This window comes from Hoplias malabaricus, chromosome 4 (genome assembly GCF_029633855.1).
Source record: "Hoplias malabaricus isolate fHopMal1 chromosome 4, fHopMal1.hap1, whole genome shotgun sequence".
In the NCBI taxonomy this organism is placed as follows: Eukaryota; Metazoa; Chordata; class Actinopteri; order Characiformes; family Erythrinidae; genus Hoplias; species Hoplias malabaricus.
The window spans coordinates 58,304,251-58,326,517 of record NC_089803.1 but is presented as its reverse complement, the minus strand read 5'-3'; the positions used below and the strand labels follow the sequence as shown (position 1 = coordinate 58,326,517).

At 39.0% G+C, this 22,267-nt stretch overlaps 1 protein-coding gene across 4 annotated transcripts in view; it reads right to left on the bottom strand.

Annotated features, from left to right (window-relative positions):
* phf21b (PHD finger protein 21B) overlaps positions 1–20,620 on the bottom strand; it is a 96,660-nt gene extending 76,040 nt beyond the window's left edge. For 3 of the 4 annotated variants that reach the window (XM_066668415.1, XM_066668417.1, XM_066668418.1), the window contains exon 1: positions 20,369–20,620. In XM_066668415.1, the coding sequence (XP_066524512.1) occupies positions 20,369–20,422 (54 nt within the window). In that variant the 5' untranslated portion in view covers positions 20,423–20,620. Of the gene's footprint in view, positions 1–5,844; positions 5,929–20,368 lie in introns of those variants that run through there. The other variant, XM_066668419.1, reaches the window with a different exon arrangement.
* Positions 20,621–22,267: the final 1,647 nt, after the last annotated feature.

Here is a 22,267-nt window from a genome sequence, read left to right as displayed (position 1 = left end):
AAAGGCACAAACAAGTCAGATCAATTTTTTAAAAGGGGCTTTGAAGTCACTCTGGTTTCAGCACAGGGAGGACACTGCTTTCCTGCCTTTTCCCTTTTAAGGCCACCTCAATAATGCATACACAGTGAGATGCTGGCCCAGAAGAATATGCAAATAGCTAGGGAAGGAGGAGGGGCTTGTCTGGAAGCAGGACCCTCCCTCCTTCAAGCCCCCAGCCAAACGTCCATCTGTAGTTGCACAGATGAGCAACATATTTAGCTAGACTCATTCAAATCCGTTAAAATTGTGCACAGCCACAGTACAACTACAAAGCTCTTATTCTAGTCAGATAAACATGAAGCAGATGAAAAGATCAAGCATCACAAGGCTGCTGTTCCTGCAATAGGGCATGGGCACTGGCCCAAATTTAAACCCGCACAGCTTAAGCAAACATAAAAAGTACAAGTAGAGAAGCATTTACCTATGAAGGGCCTTTTTTATCCTATCTCTCCAGTCTGTTTTGGAGATTTGAAAAAATATATAATGCTGTGAGAATATTTATGCCCAGCTACAGTAGAAATTTCACTCTTTTAGTGATGTCTGTATTGCAGAGCGAGGCTATTGTTTGTGGCTGAGGAGAGAAAATCCTTGACAACCACTTCCTCACCCACACACTCTGGGAGGGAGGAAGCAGAGAGACACTAAAAAACAACCCTGGCTAAGAGACTGCCAGTAAATAAAAGTACACTTGAATGGCATTAAAGCTCTCCACTACCTCACTTGTGGGAAAAGCATTGCCTAATTTACTTGAGAAAGGCAAAGACTGTGATCAACTGACCAAATCATTTGCAGAGGATGAATATGCTTTATTGAACAACACCCTGATTTCCTTAATGAGCAGCAGTAACATATCTAATAATTAATGGACCTTTCAGCAACTCTCTTTATGTTTCTTTGACTAGAGGCAGGGTCAGGATCTCATAGGTCAGGAAACCGAAAACGCTGACGCCAAGTGTTCCTCCCAGTGCCTAGTCCGTATCCTGACAGACGTTAGTTTAGCATGAAGATAATAAGCCCTCGCTCTGAGGGCAGGCAGGCGCTGCTTCTTTAATTACAGCGTCAGGGTTTCTCTTCTCGGCAGTAATTGTTTCTTTTTCTGAACGTCATCCTCCTGCCTCAGCGCCAAACTCTCTGCAGATCATCATATTCCGGCAAAGCGTGGCAGTTCCACTCGTGATTATTTTATCAATTCAATTGTGCAAGAAATGGATTCCTACCCCTCTGGTACTCGGGGGAGGGGGGGCTTGTGGTGGGGGGGAGAAAGAGAGAACAAGAGGCAGAGCAAGAGATAGAGTGAGAAAAAGAGAGAAAAAGCAGCAGCCTATTGGGAACTAAGAGAAAGAAAAAGAGTGGGGGGGGAATGGTAGGCAGACAGATGAAGTCATCTTTGAAAGTGTTGGCCTGCTGTAATAAAGTAATCCTATAGGTCAACTAACGTGATCTAATCCTGTTACCTTGTTATTTTCCACCCAGCAAAGAAAGCCGCTGTCATACAAGGCCTAGGACAATACAGCGCAGAGTCAGGACCGCCTCAAATTATTCCCGATTTTAGAAGCTTCACAGAACTAAGAAATTACCTCATTTGAATATGATGAGAACTTGTGTGATTCACTTACACAGAAACCTACCGTAGCGGTGTCTGCTAACTGAATTTTGAAGCCTATTCACCTCTCATACCAACTACAAAAAGTACCATGATTGCAAGCAGGTCTTCCATCATCCATAAGGAAGAACATGAACAGAAATGACTAACAGTTTTGATTTCATAAAAACAGATAAGAAAACTAACAACAAATATCACTGCCCAGAATACAGTGAATTAACAAGGAAATGGCAAGCACACTGATACCATCTGTGGCCATTTTTGAAATGACAATTAAATTCACCAATGTCAGTGCCAGTGTCCACCCTGATTTCAAATCATAAATATGAAACCTGTTCAATATTTATAACTCAACATCCTGTAGTGCCGGGAGAATGCCAGTTCTCTCACATGAAACACAAGCCGAGTGGGAACACAGTGTTAAAACTAGTTCACTTCTGCCCTTTCCATCAACTGTGGTGTTAGAAATCCCTTTGTATGGGCAAAGCAGGTGGGCTACGCCTAAAAAAAGGCATAATAAACTTTTATGAGGTTATATCCATCAGGTATTCATAAAAACTGGATTCAACCGACGACGTTAAGCAGGTTCTGGGAATACTTTTAGGCACTGATACATTTCTTTGCCTGTGATGATACTGAGGTGGCTCCACCTTAAGGAATTTTCATGTGCCAGATCAGCACTGCTTTCAGGCTACAGGCCGCTGAGCTCAGTGCTGTGATTCTCAGACAGTAGCAGGTGAAGTAGGTTACCAGCACAGCAAGCTATCTCCTGAAGATCCTGTCAGTCTGCAGCCTAATTCAATCAGATGTGCAATGCTCCTAAAGGAACCCTTTAATTAAACATGTTTCAGACAAAAATGCCGCAACGTACGTGGCCCTTATCCAACCTCGCAATAGAAATATGACTCTCGCAAGGGCTTCCGTTCCCGTTGAGGAGTAATTCAACTAGTAGTCGAGAGAGAGAGAGAGAGAGAGAATGAATAGTTAATCAGAAGGAAAAAGAAGTCACCCTTAGCTAAATTTGCTTTAAAGATTAAGGCAAAAATCAATGAAGGCTTTGTTTTAGTGCTGGAGTAAAAAAAAAAAACTTGGCACAAAGACGACAGCTCTCTGAACGGCGTTGCCTTGGTTACTGTCAACACAATCTCAGGAAGAATGCTGAGAAAACAGAGAGAGTGCAATGAGAAGGAGCTGGGTTTGATGATAAAGTGTCTTGGCTGGCTGCGGCCTGTCGTGCTGACGGTGCGCGGGCGCTTGTGTCAGCTGCTAATCTGCTGACCACAGGCGTCCTGCTGGCCTCTCCCGGTCAGTGGGCTGCAGGAGCACTGGGTTATCAGCTCAACGGGATGCACCAAAACATGATCAAGGAAAAGTCAATATGGTCCTCATAATCCAACTGCCATGGCCTTTAGCAGCTGGAGATCTGAGCCCCTAATTCTCATCTCCTCCGGGGTGAAAAAAAAAATAAAAAATACAAAGTGCTTGGGCATCTTTCAACAGTCCTGCTTTGGTAACCATGGTGTTGACGTGTCCAGTCTTTGAAATGCCTTTGTGCTGTTTGTGTTGCTTTAGTAGCATCTGGGCCTTTGAGAAGATGCCTGGGGTTCACAGTTGTACATTAAAGTTTGAGCACTCCTGGACAAACGAAATTCTGATCGTCATAAAGCCTTTGTCTATCCGCTTTCTTCATTATCTTCCAAAAATTATGATGTTTGCTTTGATAAAATTAAAATGAAAATTTTTAATGACTTTTTCTGTTGTTGGATTTTGATTAAACCTGACTACCAATCAGAGTTAGCAAGGCTAATGTCACTGGGGTGTTCACATTTTCATAACGATACCACCGAGTCCTGACACAGCCTTGCAGTTTTGAATTAATATTAAACTGCAACATATTTTTAAGATTGAAATACATTTGAATAAATTGCCTCTGACCAATGAAATACATGTGCCTCTTTTTTTTTTAATCGATTTAGTTTTTACATTGACGTCCACTGAAAGATATGAAGATGTTTTCCTTCTCCTATAAAACTTTCCTATACAACTTTCAAAAACGAGTGTACTGATACTTTAATGGGGGGAGTTATGACAGCAGAATGACATCAGTGCTACAAATTTCAGTGCACAATTTTAGAATGTAACCTATGGAAGAAAATACAACAAAAAATATAAAATGTGTCATAGGTTCTGCATAGTCTACATTTTGTCCTGCTCAGCAGTTGATAAAGGCACAGTTACGCTAGCTCCTGACAGCCCTCTCCTGTATTACTCTGTTACGCGTGACTACGTTCGCATACAGGAGCGGACTGTGCAGTCAGGAATGTGCTAATGCTACATGAACCCTTTAAAGGGAAAACGATATTTATCGATTCAGCTGAACTCTTGCCTCTCAGTGGCAAGTCAGTCATTGTAGAGAGAGAGAGAGAGAGAGAGAGAGAGAGATGGGCTGTTGGAAACAACCAAATGAGTGATTTGACCTGCTTTGTGCACAAGGAGCACACAGGGAGAGAGAATGTGGCGCTACAATACTTGGGGTAAGAAATAAAAGCCTTTGAGTTAGTTCATTAGAACTGGGCTTATGAATGAGTCTGTTCTCCATAGAATCTGTGGTCACCAATCTTTTGTCCATGTCAGCCTCCGTAATTACAGTGTGTACTAAGCCTGGCCCCATTCAACTATAAACACTTCAGCAGACTCTTCAAGTGTGACACATTAGTTCAGAGGGCTAATTATGTGATACTGGTTGAAACGTGTGAATTTTAACATTTGGCTTTGGTTCACATATACTTTATAATATAAACCAGACTGGTGCCTTGTTGCAGTTAACTGAGTAAACGTTAAAAGCCTCCAATAACTTTACAGCCCACATATTATACCCTTATTAGCAGTTTTACAAAGTAACAAAGTTCTCTGGAGTCTTGATGAAATATGCGAGTTATGCTTGGGTCAAAACACCACAAGGAAAAAACAACACAGTCTGAATGACCAGTTTCAGCTCCTTTTCCTTTAAATGAGAATGAGCCATAGCTCAGTTCAGCACGAGAGCCCTGAAGTGAGGAGCAGAAGCTCTGATTTTTTAGTTATTTTTATTGGTGTCATTCTCACCATATTTAAGCAGTAACGGTTTTGTGTGGGTTTTCTTTCTTCCATTTAACCTCATCTTTGTGCCTAAATCACAGGTCTAGCTCTGTGATTGGAGAGGTCTAGCACCCTCTCTCTCTCTCACCATAAGATGCAGCATAAAATTAGAATGACACATTATATCCTTTCTTTTTTGACCTAGGCAGACAAAAAAATTATTTCAGTTTGTGGGTTGTTAGTTTCCACACTGATGTATTTTGCACAAATAAAAGAAAGAGATTAGTACTCCCACAGGCAAACACAAGTTTAACCCACATTAATACCACATTTACTGGGCTGTAACTTCATCTTTGTGAAATCGAATATAAAGTAAATTGACCCCTCCCCCAGTTTAAATGATTTATAACAGTTATTCTAATCAAAATGGTTCTGTTACTGGCACAGGACTAGTACTATAACACACTATAGGTCAGACGTATATCTGCTTATCAGCCTTGTCTGCTTTAGCTGTCATGAGGGAACGTGTGAACTTTAAGTTTGATTGAGCCATGGTATCAAAATCTGTTGCCATAGGATACGTGTAGCCAGGTTAATTAAACTCAAATGAACTTTGCAAATATCAGTTTTGCCAATATAATTGATCCTACATGCTTTCCAGTCCACTACAGGCAGATATATTTGATGTTTTCTGAGAGAGAACAGTGTTACAAAGCCTACAAATGACAGCTGAAATTGAGTGCAGTTGCTGTGATATTCTACTCCTGTTGCTTGCAGAGGAAAACAACATATTTTCGAGAGGGCTACATCTGAGAGTTTGTTCAAGAGCCTGCATGTCTTTGGACAAAGCCAAATATATCCGGTTTCACATGAAAGACTGCATGAGAAGTGCAAGGCACTCAGAGACAAATTTGAAATTATTATGCCAATTTCCGAAGGCTTTTGAATATGAAAATCAAAGCTCTTCTGTCCCACTAGAGCATAACTTTCCAGCCCGAAGGGAGTGCAAAGTATCTGGCTGTGTTGAAGGTTACCTTGCTTACCTTGATAAGTTAAGGCAGAAAAATGGAAATGTTTTCCAGATTATGCTAATCACAGTCTATACAGTTATAACATCTCATTACCTGTTTTTCTGCTATCATCTAGTGCCTGCTGCTTTTAGCCTGGGACGGTCCTTGTTTATCGCCATCGTACAATATCCCTCTCCCTCACAGAGTAAAGGCCACCTCATTGTGCTGACTACTCACCACAATGAACCACACTTACTTCTGCAGGCTACTGCTTTGCCTCAGCATAGACATAAGAAAGCTTTCCATTTTTTTAATGATGATCTCCTCCCCTCCACTACCACAGACAGAAGGAATCGTACTTTGAACAGCAAAATGACTCACCATACTCCCTCTTGATACCCACTGGCTTTAAACATAATATTGTACAATATGAGCAAAACAAAGGTAGGGAAACAGCGCAGTAAGTGCCAGTGACTGCTGTTGTTTGTAGATGCTTTGTTGACAATAATGCTCAGTTTTGGGCTTGGTTACATCTTTCAGCGCTCCTCTCCCACCTCTTCTTTTCTGCTGAAGATGCTCTGACACTTCTTCCTTTTTTCCTTTTGTAAGATGAGAGAACAGGAAAAAAAATCTAGGCCAAACACAAATCATCTTATTTGGGATGTTTGCTTCACCCTCTCCAAAATATGTGAAGAAACCAGAGCATCCAGGAAGTCCACATACTGTCTCTGTACTGTTTTCAGTAAACTATGTGTAATGGTACAGAATACAGAAACCATTAAAGGGCCCATATAAGGCAAAAATCACATTCCCTGGCTTCATTGGGGAAAAAAATTTTTAAAAAAATCACAGAATAGTTAGTATCTAAATTTTGTTTTTAATTGTATCATTTGTTGTGAAAACAGCCCATGTTTAAATCATATTTTGTGATGCCATATAAGCCTGGGCATGTACATATATCCACCTACTAAGCAGTTCATATAATTTATTTTATAATCCATATTTGACATATAGTGAGCATAAGCCTCCAAATATTGATCAATGATTATATTTATAGAGCCATAACAGATCTAAATGTGAGCAGTTTGAATTACCAGTTGAAACATTAATAACAGACCGGTGATCATCACCATAAAATATTTGTTTTATTCAGCTGTGAATGATAGACAAGCTATAGATGTGTTGAAAGTACTCTTCATGTGTTCATACTGATATAAATATAGCTACACACCATTAGATCACTCAAGAAACTCTCAACATCTCAACAATAAACAGGCACAGACATTCTCTTAGGCCTCCTTTGCTCAGACAAGCAAACCTGATTCATTTGACCAGCTGTATATCTCATCTTTTCCTTAAAGCTAAACTGCAAGGATATGACATTCAACCAGATCCTTTCAGTTCCAATTTGGCCCATAAACTCCAGCAGCCAGCAGTCTCATCCCAGTAGCATGTGTAATCTCTAGGGTTCCAGCGGTAACCGGTTTCACGGTATACCACAGTATTAAAATGCACGGTTATCATACTATAGGCGTTTGCATATTACAGGTACTAAAGGAAAAAGGCAAGCCAGCTAAGAATCCCATTTGCAAACAATGTGGACGTAAAGTGGAAGTTAAAGGAAGGAATACCTTAAACTTGTTCTCCCATCTACGAGAACACCAGCCGTCTGTGTAGATCAAACTAGGTGTATGGTCTCCCTAACAAAAATGCGTGAAATGTAGACTATACAACTTATCTCTGTTTCCTTATGCTCAATCCACGCGGTAAGCACCATCAAAAAAGTACTGAGCCATCTGAATGTATAGACACGGTGGTGCTGGAAAGCTTGTGCACATGGCTGTGAAGCGCATGCCATGCTGGATGTGCGTGCCATGTTAAGGCCCTTTCACACGAATTTGTATTTTTCCGGAAAGATGCCATTAATGTACATGGGTTCATTTTTAAAATTTGACATGCATATTTTTCATCAGTTATAATCAGGTTCGGTGTAAAAGCCTTAGAAAGAGAAATCTCGATTATGAGGATCATGTCAGAAATAGGGCGGCACGACGGTGCAGCAGGGACCTGGAGGTTGTGGGTTCAAGTCCTGCTCCATGTGATCGTCTGTGAGGAGTTTTGTGTGTTCTCCCTGTGTCTGTGTGGGTTTCCTCCGGGCGCTCCGGTTTCCTCCCACAGTCTAAAAACACACGTTGGTAGGTGGATTGGCGACTCAAAAGTGTCCGTAGGTGTACAGCTTATTTTTAATTAAAGGAGAATTTTTATACACAACTGTCATTAAAATGGTTCCCAAGTTTCCACTACAATAAATAGTTTGTTAAACAAAAAACCTTTTGTTGTCATTTCTTTAAGGGTCAGTGTAATAATATATGTGAACACGCTGGTAGGTGGATTGGCGCCTCAAAAGTGTCCATAGGTGTGTGTGTGTGAGTGAATGTGTGTGTGTCTGTGTTGCCCTGTGAAGGACTGGCGCCCCCTCCAGAGTATATTCCTGCCTTGCGCCCAATGATTGCAGGTAGGCTCTGGACCCACCGCGACCCTGAACTGGACAGTTACAGATAATGAATGAATGAATACCGATAACGTGATATATTCTGAGACGGTTATCATACCGTGAAAATCTCATACCGTTGCAACCCTAGTAATCACACAAATCTGATCATTCAAAAAACCTAGAAAAATTCTGATATAAGCGCTACAGTCCAGTTAAAGTCTAAATAGCAATGGAATCCTTCCCTTTTAAAAGCTACTCTCTTACTTTCAGTAGAGCAAGGTGGTACAATGCACCAGACAGAGTCTGGGGTAAACCTGCAGGCACTAGATTGTATGAAGTATGAAGAAGGAGGACTCAGTAAACATAGGTTTCCTTTGCGTATACTAACTAGAACTGAAAAGAAAACTCACACAGGGATTCATTAGGGGGTATAAAAGTTGCTCTAGGCTCTTCAAGGCATTTTTAAAGGAAATGTCTTCTAAACTGCACACTGTAATGATGATGTAATCACACTATGGTGTAAAACAGTTCCTCTCTGAATATTTCCAATGCATAAGTTCAAGTGACTATCAAAACTCTTGCATTCCCATGGAGCATACACTGTGTTTCTGGTTTTGATGGTTCATAATAACGGATTAGCATATTCAAATTAACTAGTTTTTTCCAGGTTTGATTAACGTCAATGTATTTTCTGTTGCTCTAACAGCTAAAATCTATTTTCACCACAATAAAGAGCATTAATAACACAATATCGATAAAGACTTTCAACATGTTTCATTGCAAAGGGCATAATTAGAAATCTGTGATCACCGAATAATATAAAGATATTATATTTTAATGGGCTATATCTAATATTCTGCCAGTAGATGTCACAGCAGAGCACCAGTATCTCAGGCTAAAACAAAATGTTTTCCTGCAGCCACGCCTCCCCCTTCTGTCGAGCAGGCGAGTGAAATATTTAAGTTAAATATTTAATGTTGAATATAAACTTACATACCGAGGATGAGAAACACCAGTGAAAAGTGCAGCTAATGCAACCTTTTCATTTAATGTGGAACCGAAAGTACAAATGGGAAGCTGCTATATAAACAGACATTTTAAATTATTTAGAAAAAGTTGTTTAGTGTGCTCGCTAAATTGCAGTATGAAACCAACACTTACCAGATCAAACGTATATAATGTAATAAAACTTAAACTTTGGTTTGGAGAGTGTTCTGGAATTTCATGTGTGAAAAACACCCTTAGTGTTTCTTGGTGTATCTTGTAAAAGTCAGTGCAATGTTGAATCTTGTGTTGTGGCCTTGTGTCTCTTTTAATTGAACATTTTATACTGCACTCTACCATCTTGCAAAGCAAAACGTTAGGAGGGACAAATTTACCACAGGTAAGGACTAACATGAATGCACAGCCAGCACAGCCTTGAAAAAAAGGAGCAGAGAACAACACACACAGAGGGTGTGTGACTTAATTCTCTGTTCACCACAACTTAAGTGAACTTAATACTGTGATGTTCAATTGTTGCTATAACACTCATCCCTAATTGCTATAATATATAACAATATTATGGACTATAAAAAGAAAGCACTTCAACATTAGCATTGAATACTTGAGTGGTCCATCATGAAAAAAAACTGAGCAGTTTTAAATGATTGTCCTGTCAGAAGATAGAAAATTGTACCAAGTCTTCCAAGACTTTAGTTCTATTTCTTTAAACGTCTCTAAATGAACATCTCATCCGGAAGAGTCCTTCTTGTGTGGTAAACAGAGATGGTAGGTGGAATTAAATGTGTTGGCCTTTCTCTTCAAAATCTGTCATCAAGGATGTGCTTGGTATAAACCTGAGCAATTTTAACATGAAGAAATTTGACAGTGAAATTTTCAGGTCCTCTCTGGTTGCTTATTTTTAGCATTAAATAGCTTAAAGCTATTAGAGTTGTCGTCCATGTTTCTCTCTTTTCTCTTCATGCCACTTGCTACTGCCCTCTGGTGATGATGATTAATGTTGGTGGACTTAAAGCCGCAGAAACAAAGAGGAGTATAGAAGCAAACAGGCGCACTGCCATTAAATAAATGGCTGCTAAAGTAACTGCTTTCAAGGACACCAAATGAAGCCTTACTTACAGCATATAAAGTTACATCTAGATCTACTTAGTAGGCTTTTTAAAAAAGCTGTTCTCAATAAAAAGGGGGCATTTTTCTATGCCTAACCATGTTCCATGATGAGGAAACAACTGCTAATTACCAAGCTTGGGCGAAGCTACCTCCTCCCCCTCTTTCACAGCTGTATACCTTCTATAATCCTGTTTATTGTACAAACTAATAGGTTGATAACAATGTCAATGTGCAGCCCAATTTTTGTTGAGTTACATAAGGTATTGCTCAGCACAGTGCACAGTAAATATGAACCAGAATTGTGTTGTGCGTTTTAAATAGCATCTTAACAGAAACAGAGACTGAGAGACTCAGAGAGAGAGAGAAACTGAAAGCGAGTGAGCGAGAAAGAGAGAGAGAGAGAGAGTCAGAAAGCAAGAGAGAAAGAAAAAGAAAGAGATAGAGAAAGCTTAGGCTGGCAGTCAACGTGGGTTAATTCACTGTAGCCTTTCTCTCGCTCACTTTCTCTCTCTTGGCTTGCTGGCAAAGCCACATCAGCACTTTTAATATGACTCCCTGGAAATGACTGCTGCACAATAATAACCAGCCGTTACACGACTTGGAGAGTGGAACAGAAGAGAGCACATTCGTCGTCATTAGAACAGGAACACTGTGCTGAGAACAGGTGCCTTGCAACCTGTTTATGACACAATTCAGTAATTATCTGAACTCCTGGAAATTGAGGTATGGGGGGGGTGAAATACTATCTTCAGCACATCAGGTTCTGGCGACTGGCAACTCTTCTTTTAGATAACAGCGTGTCTTGCAATTTGCAGCAGCAATGACCTTTCACTGGCAATGAAGACATCTTGAAAGTGTCTTTATAACCCTGCTAATGACTGCTGCTTTCTAATGCCTAAATATGGCCAGATGCGTGTCCTTCAGAACAATAAAAGTAAAATAAAATTTTAAAGGAGAACCAATGAAACATTAGCAAAAAGAGAAGAGCCAGAACTTATTATTTATATAATCAGATCAACTATCTTAGCTTACATTCCAGCTTCATCCTTTGACAAGCCTTTCTTCATTTATAGTGCAATAGATATCGAAGAACAGAAATTAATGCTTTTATTCCAAGTCATTTTGAAGCATTTTTACTGGTCCATTCATCATGAAATTTTCACTAAAAATTAAACTAAGGCCACACAGATCCATTTAGTTTTAGTTTTGGCCTCCCATCCACACAAAACGGCATTTTAGATCACTGAAAATTAAAGTTTTCGAAAACAGTGGCTAAAATGCAAATACATCCTCACTCCCTATATAGTGAAGTACATAAATCATGCAGCTAGCTCTAGATTTCAGATGTTAGTAATTTCATGACTTGCATAGTGCACTAATAAATCACTACTAAACGTGTGATTTGGGAAAAAAACACCTACATGTTTCTCTCATGCGTCCTGGTGTTTTGATGTCTCTCTTTAAACGGTACTATGGCCCCTACAGGACTGGCATGATAATGTGGCCATTTTTATTATTTGTCTAGACAGGAATATTTTCAAAAACTGCGAGAGGAAAATCTACATTTTTAAAAATAAACTGGGCCTAAAAAACTAAAAATCAACAAAAATGAAAATACATGTTTTTTAACAGTGATGATAAACAGATGATGCAATAAATCTTATTACACTGAAACACAGCATATTACTATAGCTTATTGTTGTCTAAAGACTAGTGCGCATGTGCCTAGTGTGTAATCATGGTGCAAATATATTAGTTGAAAAAAATACAAACTTTTGCTTCAGATACTAGTGTACTTTTTCGTGGAATTAATGGTAAACAAACTAAAGTCACTGCCCAAACCTACTGTAGTTACTGTAGTAACTTTATAGCAAAAGGGAAAAACAATGTCTTAACTTTCAATGAAAAAGATTCTTCATAAAAGGACTGAGATGTTTTTCTTAGGAAAGCAAGGATATATTAGTTTAATTATCAGCCACAACTTTCATTTAAGAAATGTATCACATAATTTTAGCAGACATTATTTGAGCAAACACACTGAAAATACAGTGTCCTATTAACATTTTTTCATAACAAACATTGCTGAATGCTATCTGACTAATGGTAGCACCTCTAAAAACCACCTTTACCCAACATACCCAACCATTTCCCTGAAGAATCATCATAGCAGAGCTCTCACATAGCTCTCTTAATTAAGCTCGGGAACTTTTTTGCAAGGCCTTCCCAGCACAGTGATTAAAGGGAATCGCGGACAAAGCAGGGGGATTGGCATGGCCTGGAATGCTCAGGAACAAAAGCAGTGAGATTTATAGTCCTGAGAGAATTACAGGAGGAGCCATCCACCATCCACCACACCACATCTCTCAGGGTGACATTTGGATGCCCTTTGCTTGGCCATGCCTCCCTCGCCCCGTTTCCAAATCCCTAGCCTAATACATGGACAAACACACACACACACACACACACACAGATCTGAGACTGAATTAGTCCTCAGGATGAGAAAGCTTAGCTTTGGTTTTGTTGATGTGCATCCTAGGTACACTTACACACTCACTTGTTGTTGCTTTGCTCATTAAATCTCAGGCTGTTGAAGACAACTCAAAGTGACCTTTTCAAAAGTGGTAAACTGAGAACATGCCCTTTGAATGAACAGAGTGAGAAGTAGTCAGATTTGGACACAGAGCCAGGCGCATTTACACAAATATATGCTTTGAGTTTTTCCACATATGCTCTCCTCCTGTGATGAATCATACATTGCATCAGTCTCCTTTTGCTCCCCAGTCCAAGGCTTGGAGAAAGACCCTTTAGGACCATCAATAATTCAATCGCAGCCCGCTTTGAAGGAAGGCTTATGGTAAATAATACGAATAAAAGGCATAAAACAGCAAATACGGATTCTTTGTATTCATCTACAAAACATGAGTCGGAGACAATGATGTTCCAGCTGAAATACTGATGCCCCAGAAAAACTCAGTTGCTTCTCGAGTGTGAAGAAAAAAAGGCCCTCTAATGAGGAGTTTTAAGCATTGTAAAGACTCAGGCTGGATGTAGAGAGAAAGTTTCACCGACAAGCACTGCTTCCTTGGCGTAGGATTAAAATCTTAGCTTGCCTTGCTTTCTATAGGGCTTCCAAATTATGTGAACCTTATCTGCTCTTGTACCCATAATTCTGTTTCCGACACACATGGGTGAAGTTTGTGAGGGCATCAATTTATGCTGTAAATTTGGCTACACTATTAAAAATAACTGTGCCAAAATGGGTTCTCTGGAAAAATGCCACAGATCTTTTCAATAGCTAGTTTTTTTATTTAAGTGCGATGAAGAACCTTTTTAAAGTTTGAAGAGCAACGCTAGTGAAACTGTGATAGAAGTAACAAAGCCACTATCTGGCCGATAATCTTTTGATTTATGTCTGTTGATGTGGGTAATGTTTATTTTCTACACAGTCTCTATTTGAAATCTTCCTTCAGTGTTTGAATAAAGTCCTACGCTCTGATGAGAGTGGGTCCTTGGGTCACAGCCGCTTATTTGGATTTTTTGAGTTTTACATACACCAGCTAAGGTGCAATAAAAGTTGGGAAAAGGGTGCTGTGCCTTTCTTCTTTTGCCCTACTTTTTTTAAAATCAGGTCTTGCTCTTCAAATAATATCCACATAATTTAAATTAAATATTTATTATTTAAAATGTTCTACCTTCTGAGAATACATTCAAGATTATGTCCCAATTCTGGCATACTATGAGGTTCTACCTACTGACCGATATGTATCTGATGTATTGGTGTTAGAAAATAATTACACTAATAATCATCTTTTTTATTTATTATTATTATTATTTTTTAATCAAATCCAAATATTGGACCTAGCCATGTTTCACAGTTTACACTACAGTAGCTAAACTAACTGCAGGATTCAAATACGAAGCTTATAAATGGCATGTGAAGTGTTATCCCTAATAACTAGTTAATTGTTATTAACTCCCTATGTTTACCAGGCTCTTGTGTTATCTGATTTCAAATGTCAGCAACCTTTGTTAGCATAATGCTACCTTAATGACAACTGCCTACAGATGCTTTGGGATATGTTACAAATAAGCACTGTCTGCACATGATACTGCTCCATTACGCACTCATCTCCCTAAACCTACTCCTCCTCTATTCTGATAGCAAAACAATAAAACAGTCCACTGGATCAAAAAGAAATGCTGTTTCAATAGTTGCTCTGCCTCTGCTTGGCTCCTCCCATCCCCACTGCCATACATGAAAAGGCGAATGTAAAGGAGCCGTTAGTTGATTTTTCTAACCTTTCACCCAGACCAAGCTGCCACTCACGCATACAGCTCACTACAGCATCTGGAGGGGACTTACCCTCCACTCCCTCAGGAACTGAGGACCATATTATTCGCCATACTGACTCTAGCCCACCCCTCCCCAACGCACCAATCTAGGAACAGCCTGCCAAAATCCCAAACCTCATTTGAGTTTGATGGAGTCTGATGCTGAATTGCAGTTAAACTCTAATGGTCAACATTTTGCAGCGCTCTTATACATTCTTATGTGTAAGAATTATTAAAATGAAAACAGTTTCACCCAAAAAAGGCTGTAATTATACTAATGAGTCCTTTAACAAATCTTGTTGCTGTTTAATGTGTGCAATGAGCATCCTGACCAACTTCAGATGCCCTATATGAGATTCTTTGTATGTTTTGGTCAATCAGAAAATCCACTTAATTTAAAAATACAAAACTGCTCAAAATAATACAGTCCAACCATGTCCAGTCAAAAGTCATCTAACTTGTTCATATAAGTATTGATACAATCCCGATAAAGTGTTTTGTCAATACCAAACAAGTTAGGATTTTGAAAAATAAAAAGTACATTTCCAATGCAAATTTAGACAGAATGGCTGCAGGTTTCTTTCCTAAAGTGATAAAAGCAAATAATTCCTAAGATTAAAAAAATGGAAATTTATCTAAAAGAAAAAAGAACAGGATTAATTTTACACGTATATTTGAAAAAACTAAGTAAACATAGGCCTACTTAAACACACCAGTGCCTTTTGTGTTCTCTAAAACATGGTGAGGTAACACAAGCATAGGATTTGTTCAAAACGCCAACAATCAACCACATGTGATTGCAGCAGACTGGTTTTGGCACAGAAGCACAGGAGGGCACCCTCAAGCCCAGCCCTGCCTGCCCCCCGGGCCCAATCCAACCAATCACACATTGCCTAGAAGAAGCTGCTACAGGTGAAAGTGGCCAATCAGGTGCTTGCAAGAGCCAGGCTGCCTCCAGCTTAGAACACATATCCAAGCAAATTGCTCCTGAAAGGATGCAGAATTGCTTTCAAGCAAAAGATATAAGCCAACTTGGATATGCACTAGCTTGTCCATTCCTTAGACACACAATCTCTCTGTACATTCAAAAAACATTACGCTTCTACTCTCTAAATTTGTATTACTACTCTTTCTTTCCTTGCCTCTGGTTGTGTCCATTAGATGGAGACACTTTTTTATTGCTTCCCATCTCCTCCTCCTGTGTTTCTCCCTCCCCACTGACTAAACCCTTCTCTCGTTACCTCTGTCTCCTCCTATGTTCCACTTTATATTCCTTTTTCTCTGATTTGTCATTTACCTCTCTTCTAACTTTTTTTTTTCAGTCTCAGATAGTAGTGCCATCAAAATGCCTAAAGGTTCTTAAATATAACCAAGACCAAAAACCAAAGCTTAATATTTATACCGCATACTATAGAAGAATCACCTACAGTTCTTACATTTTAATCAACCTGTATTTAGACCTTAAACTCTATTCCCTTGTTATCATTTAAAAAAATGTTCAGTGACTACTCTGAAATATTGTGCACTTGTAAAAGTAATAAACAAGTTATCCCTTTTATCAGAGTTGGGAAGTGAAATTTGAATTAAGGCTTATTACTTGGTTATAACATTTTAAGGAATAAAAATTGACTAACAAGGAAGGTCGGGGCCCTCCATTGGATCCTGGCCATTTTAAAGAGTTTAACTAATCTCAGTCTTACAGAACGGAAAAAGCAATGCCTTTAAGCATCCTTACCACAGACTTTAGAGAGCTTGTGCTGCAGTTCTAAAGATGACCAAATACTGCTGCAGTACAAAGTTGAGAGAAAAGAGCAAAACTGCAGATGGGTAGTAAGTTAAGACCTAAAATCTGACTGAGTTCAACACTTTCCGGGGTTTTGTACCAGTGATGCAACAAGAAGCAAGTGTTCTAGTCTTAGGGAAATAACAAGAAAAAAACTCTTCATTAACATGTTTTTTAATCACAACATGTAACTATGTCCCTTCATTCTTCCAAATTGCAGAGATATTTCATTACACTGACAAGGAAAAAAAAAGAAAAATAATGAACGCAAGTTGGCTCAGGGGGAAACGTCAGAATATGTAAACAGGAAATATTGAACAATTAATATGTATACATTTTTTTCTAAGGATTTTGCTATGGTCTGGCTTTTTAAATACATTAACAGTAATAATATAGGTGCACGACTACATTACAAAAAAAAGGTTTATTTAGCATTATTTAGCCATAAATCACATACACGTGTGGGTCAAGCATCTACAGGGAAATAAAAACACAACAACAAACAAAATTTATAATCACACAACAATGAAAACTTAAAAGATTAACCTGAAACTGACACTTCCTGAATTCAAAAGGAAATCAGCTTTTTTGTACAGACTCTCAAAACCATTTTCAAGGTTGTTGTTGGACAAGCCTGGTCTTAAACACGAAAAATAAAAAACAATACCTTCAAATGCCTGATTTGTGACATTGATCTTACTTTAGATTCTTGTTTAAATAAAAATGTTTATCAAACTTTGCTCTGGCAAAGTTACTGAGCATTATAACATGTTTAAGACAAGCAATTATATATGTTTATTTTTACTGTCTGTTCTTTATGTAGACATCACTCATCACACTATTTTTAGGACTGTCGAGTTGATCTCTCATTGCAGTTTTATTCTGTTACTGAAAACAATAAATAACTTTAGATAACTGGGTTTGGTTTTTAGATGAGACTTGAAGTTGTACGTATTAATTATAATCTAAAATAACAAACGATTCCAGAAAAAAAGTATTACTTGAAGGCAGAGAAGCGATCTGCCTGCACAGTAAATGTGACCTCATCTTAATAACTCCTAATCAAATTTAGTGATCTGTAAAATGACCTTGAGAACATTGTCATTATTTAAAAGGAAATGACGCACCTCTATTCAAAAGCCATGCTCCTTGGTCCTACCCACTAAGTAGGCTAGACAATATTAAAGAATTAACATATTATTAACCTTGGCTTTTTCAAACATTTCCAAAGTAGTGTGCATCAGTTGGATAACATCTTATGATGTGCTCTACATCAGCAATAAAAAGTCATCTGTGTGTGCTGTGCTCTAAATTATGTATATGAAGGAAATATACATGTTTTCTGATGCTCGGCAGGTGACACAACTTCCTTGCTGGTGTGTGAAAATGATGGAAGTGGAGGTCATCTTTGAGCTGGATGTGTTCTCTAGTAAAATATCCCCCCTGTTCTGTGCTGACTCGCCTTTTTTCCTCTTCTGCCTTTCTACCCCTCCTCCTCCTCCTCCTCCAAAAACAGCATCAAAGCAATCAAAATGGTAATGTTGGGCATGAATGAGACCCCATCCCCCACCGCCAAACTCTGCAGACTTTCTCCATGTTAGGAAAGAAACCAACACCCCTTCTCTCACAAAATGGAAGCTTCCACTATCAAACTGAAGAAGCTTTTTTTTTCTTTACAGACACATTACAATATAAATAGCCACCAAGTGAGCACACATTACACTGTACCACAAACATAAGCTCACAGATGTGCTCTCGTTGTGTAGGTTCTCTGTTTGAACTCAGTTTTGGGATTTGAAACACGTTTAATTGCAGAGGGCAAAGAAATAAATAATAAATAAATAAAAAGCACACCAAGGCGCTGTTCTAAGTGCTGAAAAGTGCTGCATTCCGAAGGAAACGAGAACAACGTCCAACTAAATGCCACAAGAACGTTTGAAATACTCAGACAGATCAACAAATGTGTATGTATATCTCATGTTTAAGATTTAATGCCTTATACTGCACTTCGCCACATCACGTTCCCTGTTGCAGACTTCATAAAACCGACGACGGACGACTTCAAAGCTACAGCCTCCTCTCGCTGAGGAAAACTAATAACCGTTAGCTCGCTCTGTTTCTCGAACAAAACTGACCAGAAAACGGTCAAAAAAAACGTGAGGGAAAACCAAAGTTAATCGTAAAAGCGAAAAAAGTGAAAGCTCGAATCAAACGCTACCACGTCGTCATGTGACCAAGTGGAGAAAATAATAATAATATTAAAAATAATAATCATCTATAATACAACTCTGCGCAAAAAGACAACCACCAAAGTATTAAATCAGCGCCTTAGGGTTCAAAATAATGCGCGTGTAAAAGGGTAACGTGTAAATAAAACCCTGTAAAAACCGAGACTGAAAAAGTAAACGCTACTTGGGAGCAGCCCTGCACTATCACTATGTCTCTCACTCACACTCTCTCTCTCTCTACAGAAACATGTCGACCCACTCAAAATGGACGCTAAATATTTCAACATTTGTTTCACGTTACACAACTTATAGAGAAAGCAGCCCACAGGTTAATCCACAGCGTGTGTTTGCTCGATGAATTCCAACACTATTTCTTTTATTAACGTTACGAGCTCAGTTCGGGACCATGTTAGACCTGCTACATAAACACAGCGCTAACGTTAACGTTTCGACACGACAATAAACATAGTCTGTTTCTACACTTATTGAGGGGAAACCAGGCAGGTTAGGTGTTTATTCGCCCCGGGCTGTTATTATGCTTCCTCTATCTCTGTAGTTATTTATGGAGCTCTCCACCTTACACTGAATAAGAGGCTGTTTCAGTTGACTTCATTCAAATGTGTGTAAATGCAATACACGATTCCAACACGATACGTTAACTGTCCTTCATTTGCACTTACTTCTGGCAAAACGTACGTTGATGTTGAGGCAAGTAAAGTGACTTTTTCAGTGTGTGGCATTGAAGAGAATAGGTGTGTTTGTGGTGCTGGCAAAATTAACCAAGAGAATGTATGATCTAAAGCCTTTAACGTTAGACTAACTGTCAAAAGTTGAACTCGAGCCGTATTTCTATTCTCCAGCGTACTGACGAAAATACCAATGTGTTTATAAGGCTGTTAAATAGTAAACAAGACGAGATTTATCGTGTTACACGGAAAGTGTTGCATAGGACCCACATTACTTAATAAAATAATGAAATAAATAACGCTAACACACCAGCCCATCCACTGCCAAAAGTAAGTAACTTTTGAAATTAAAGTGAACGACAGCAAATGTATCGGTGTAATGTAAGGAAACGTCATTTGAATCAAGTCTTTTCAAAGCTGCTGTACGCTGGTAAACTTTAACTCTCACTCCACTCTCTCTCCTTCACAAATGCCCTGTTCTGTACACAGATCCGACCCATAAAGACGTTTAAACAAACACGAACCCGACGCTGACTTGTGTTTGCCTTTCTCCGTGTTTCTGGAAAGAAGAAAGGCGACGATAAAGATGGAGATGAAAAGTCTGTTTCAAGTTACTAGCAGGAACAAAGCGGAGAAGCAAAAGCTGTGGAGCAGCTCATAAATATTCAAGTCTCGTCCTGATCGCTACACAAACCCCAAAAGCACCGCATTATTTCCCTTCCATCCGCTAAACCGTCCCTGAAGCCCAATCCACCGAAGTGAAGTCAAAATAGAGAGTTAAAAAAGTGCATTAAGAAGCTCCAACTCAAACTGCATGTCATGGCGTCAAGCAGACAGTGAAGTACAGTGTTTTCTAATCAGGCACAGCACTTATTTCCTAAGCTTTGCTCGCTCACAGCGTTTCAAAGCCACATTAATCTCGGAGCGAAGTCAAAATTCGCAGTTAACGGTCACCGTTCTAACGGTCGAACGGCGATGTTTCACTGACGCTGGTAAACGTTACCTGATGACATTGGATCTCTACTTTCAACGCCTCTTGAAGGCCTTGTAGTTCCATCCTTCGACTTCAAAATCACTTTTCTTCCACTTTCGACTCGACTCCGGTGAAGTGTGCGAGCCAAAAATGTGTTTTTTTCCGACAAAAATCAAGGCGACAATAACAATTGGAAAGAAAAATGAACTACTCAGGCTGCTGAGCAAGTTCTCGCTTCTTTACTGGCTCCGAGACTCATCACTCACTCACTTCCACAGCACAGCAGCACACACACACACACACATACACACACACAAACACACACAGAAAACCCACAAAAAGTGCTCCAAACACGACGGAAAAAGCTCGTCCACTCCCCGAATGGCTCATCTAAGGCGTATCCGACAATCAGCCACGACGCGAGGCTTTTGTTTTGCTTATTTCCACTTCGATAAGGAGTAGAAGAACAGGGGGAGGAGGGACTATATTTTTCGTCCGAGTCCGCGGCTTGATTTCACTTTGCCTCAGGAAAAAGTTGCGCTTCGGTTGTCAATGCTAATTCGGAAAGTTCCCGGATGGAGCAGTGAAAAGAAGAGCAACATTCTCTTTCTCTCTCTCTCTCTCTCTCTCTCTCTCTCTCTCTCTCTCTCTCACACACACACACACGCACACTCACATTCACACAAAAACACACACAAACTCAATCACACACAGATTTATAACAAAACCCATTATTTAGTATTCAAATTCTTGTTTTATATAAATAAATTAACACATTTAACTGAACCAGACTTTTAAAAGTAATAATAGACCTTCTAGAGTATTCTTTCTGTTGTATATGCCATTGAATTGTGTAAATATTATTTATTGATGATTTCTTATCCTGTGTCTTATTTAATCTTTAACACAATACATTTTTAAAAATAAACAAAACATAATATAAAAGTTTATAGAATTCATGTTTGCACACGGGGTCCTGGTCCTGTGTGCAACGAAGAAGCAAATGAGTAAATTGTTAAAAAATATTAGTGTAGCCTATTCTTAGTTTAGCATTTAAGGCTTCATAAGAGTACTACATACTACATACTAAACATAGCTGTTCAGCATAAATAAAGAAATATTCCACTTATAAAATGGATGTTAAAAACACTTTAAACTAGGTCTGAAAAAAATATATTGAGACCTTGAAATGGCTTAGATACATTCAGCGTTGACTTTAAAGTCCTCAGTGATTCTGCAGAGCAAAAAAAAAAGACTTGTTTGAAAGAGTTTTCCATTGAAGTGTGTTATATTAGGACTAGAGTATATTTCATGGCTCTGCCTGCTGTTATGGTGTGTTAGTAACAGTTCTGATGTTATTACTTTCTGCATTGACATGTAAAATATGGGTCACCTTCTACCCTCTTTGTGTGTTTGGGCTGAGGTTTAGGCCCATCTGCTTAAGTAGCCTTATCATTCCTTTGGCTAATGCACAGCAAGCAAGAGTGGTCTGAGTGAATAAGTTATGCATCAGCTATCAATATGAGTAGTAAGTGATGCACAATGGCCTGTCTGAACCATTTTTTAGGCGGATTAGGTTTGTGGGGAGACAACCTCCCCCCACTCCTGCAGCCCACTGTCCTTGGGGCTGTTCATTACTTTTGTCCTCAGAATTCCCCACCTCCAAGCCTAAATTAACTCAATTCCCCTCCAGCCATTAAGATGCAAATATATTCATCCCATTGCCTTAACTTTATCAACATGCTCCGTTACATCACTGGAGTCAAAGAAACTTTTTTTGTGTTATGCTATTTTACTTCACTTGAGGCCTGTTTAATATTATTATTAATGTTATTTCTATTAAAGAGTGCAAATTACACATTTTCAGGCGTTACCTTTTTTACCCCCAGATATTCACTTGTCATTTTTCTGTGTTTTTTATACCAGCCT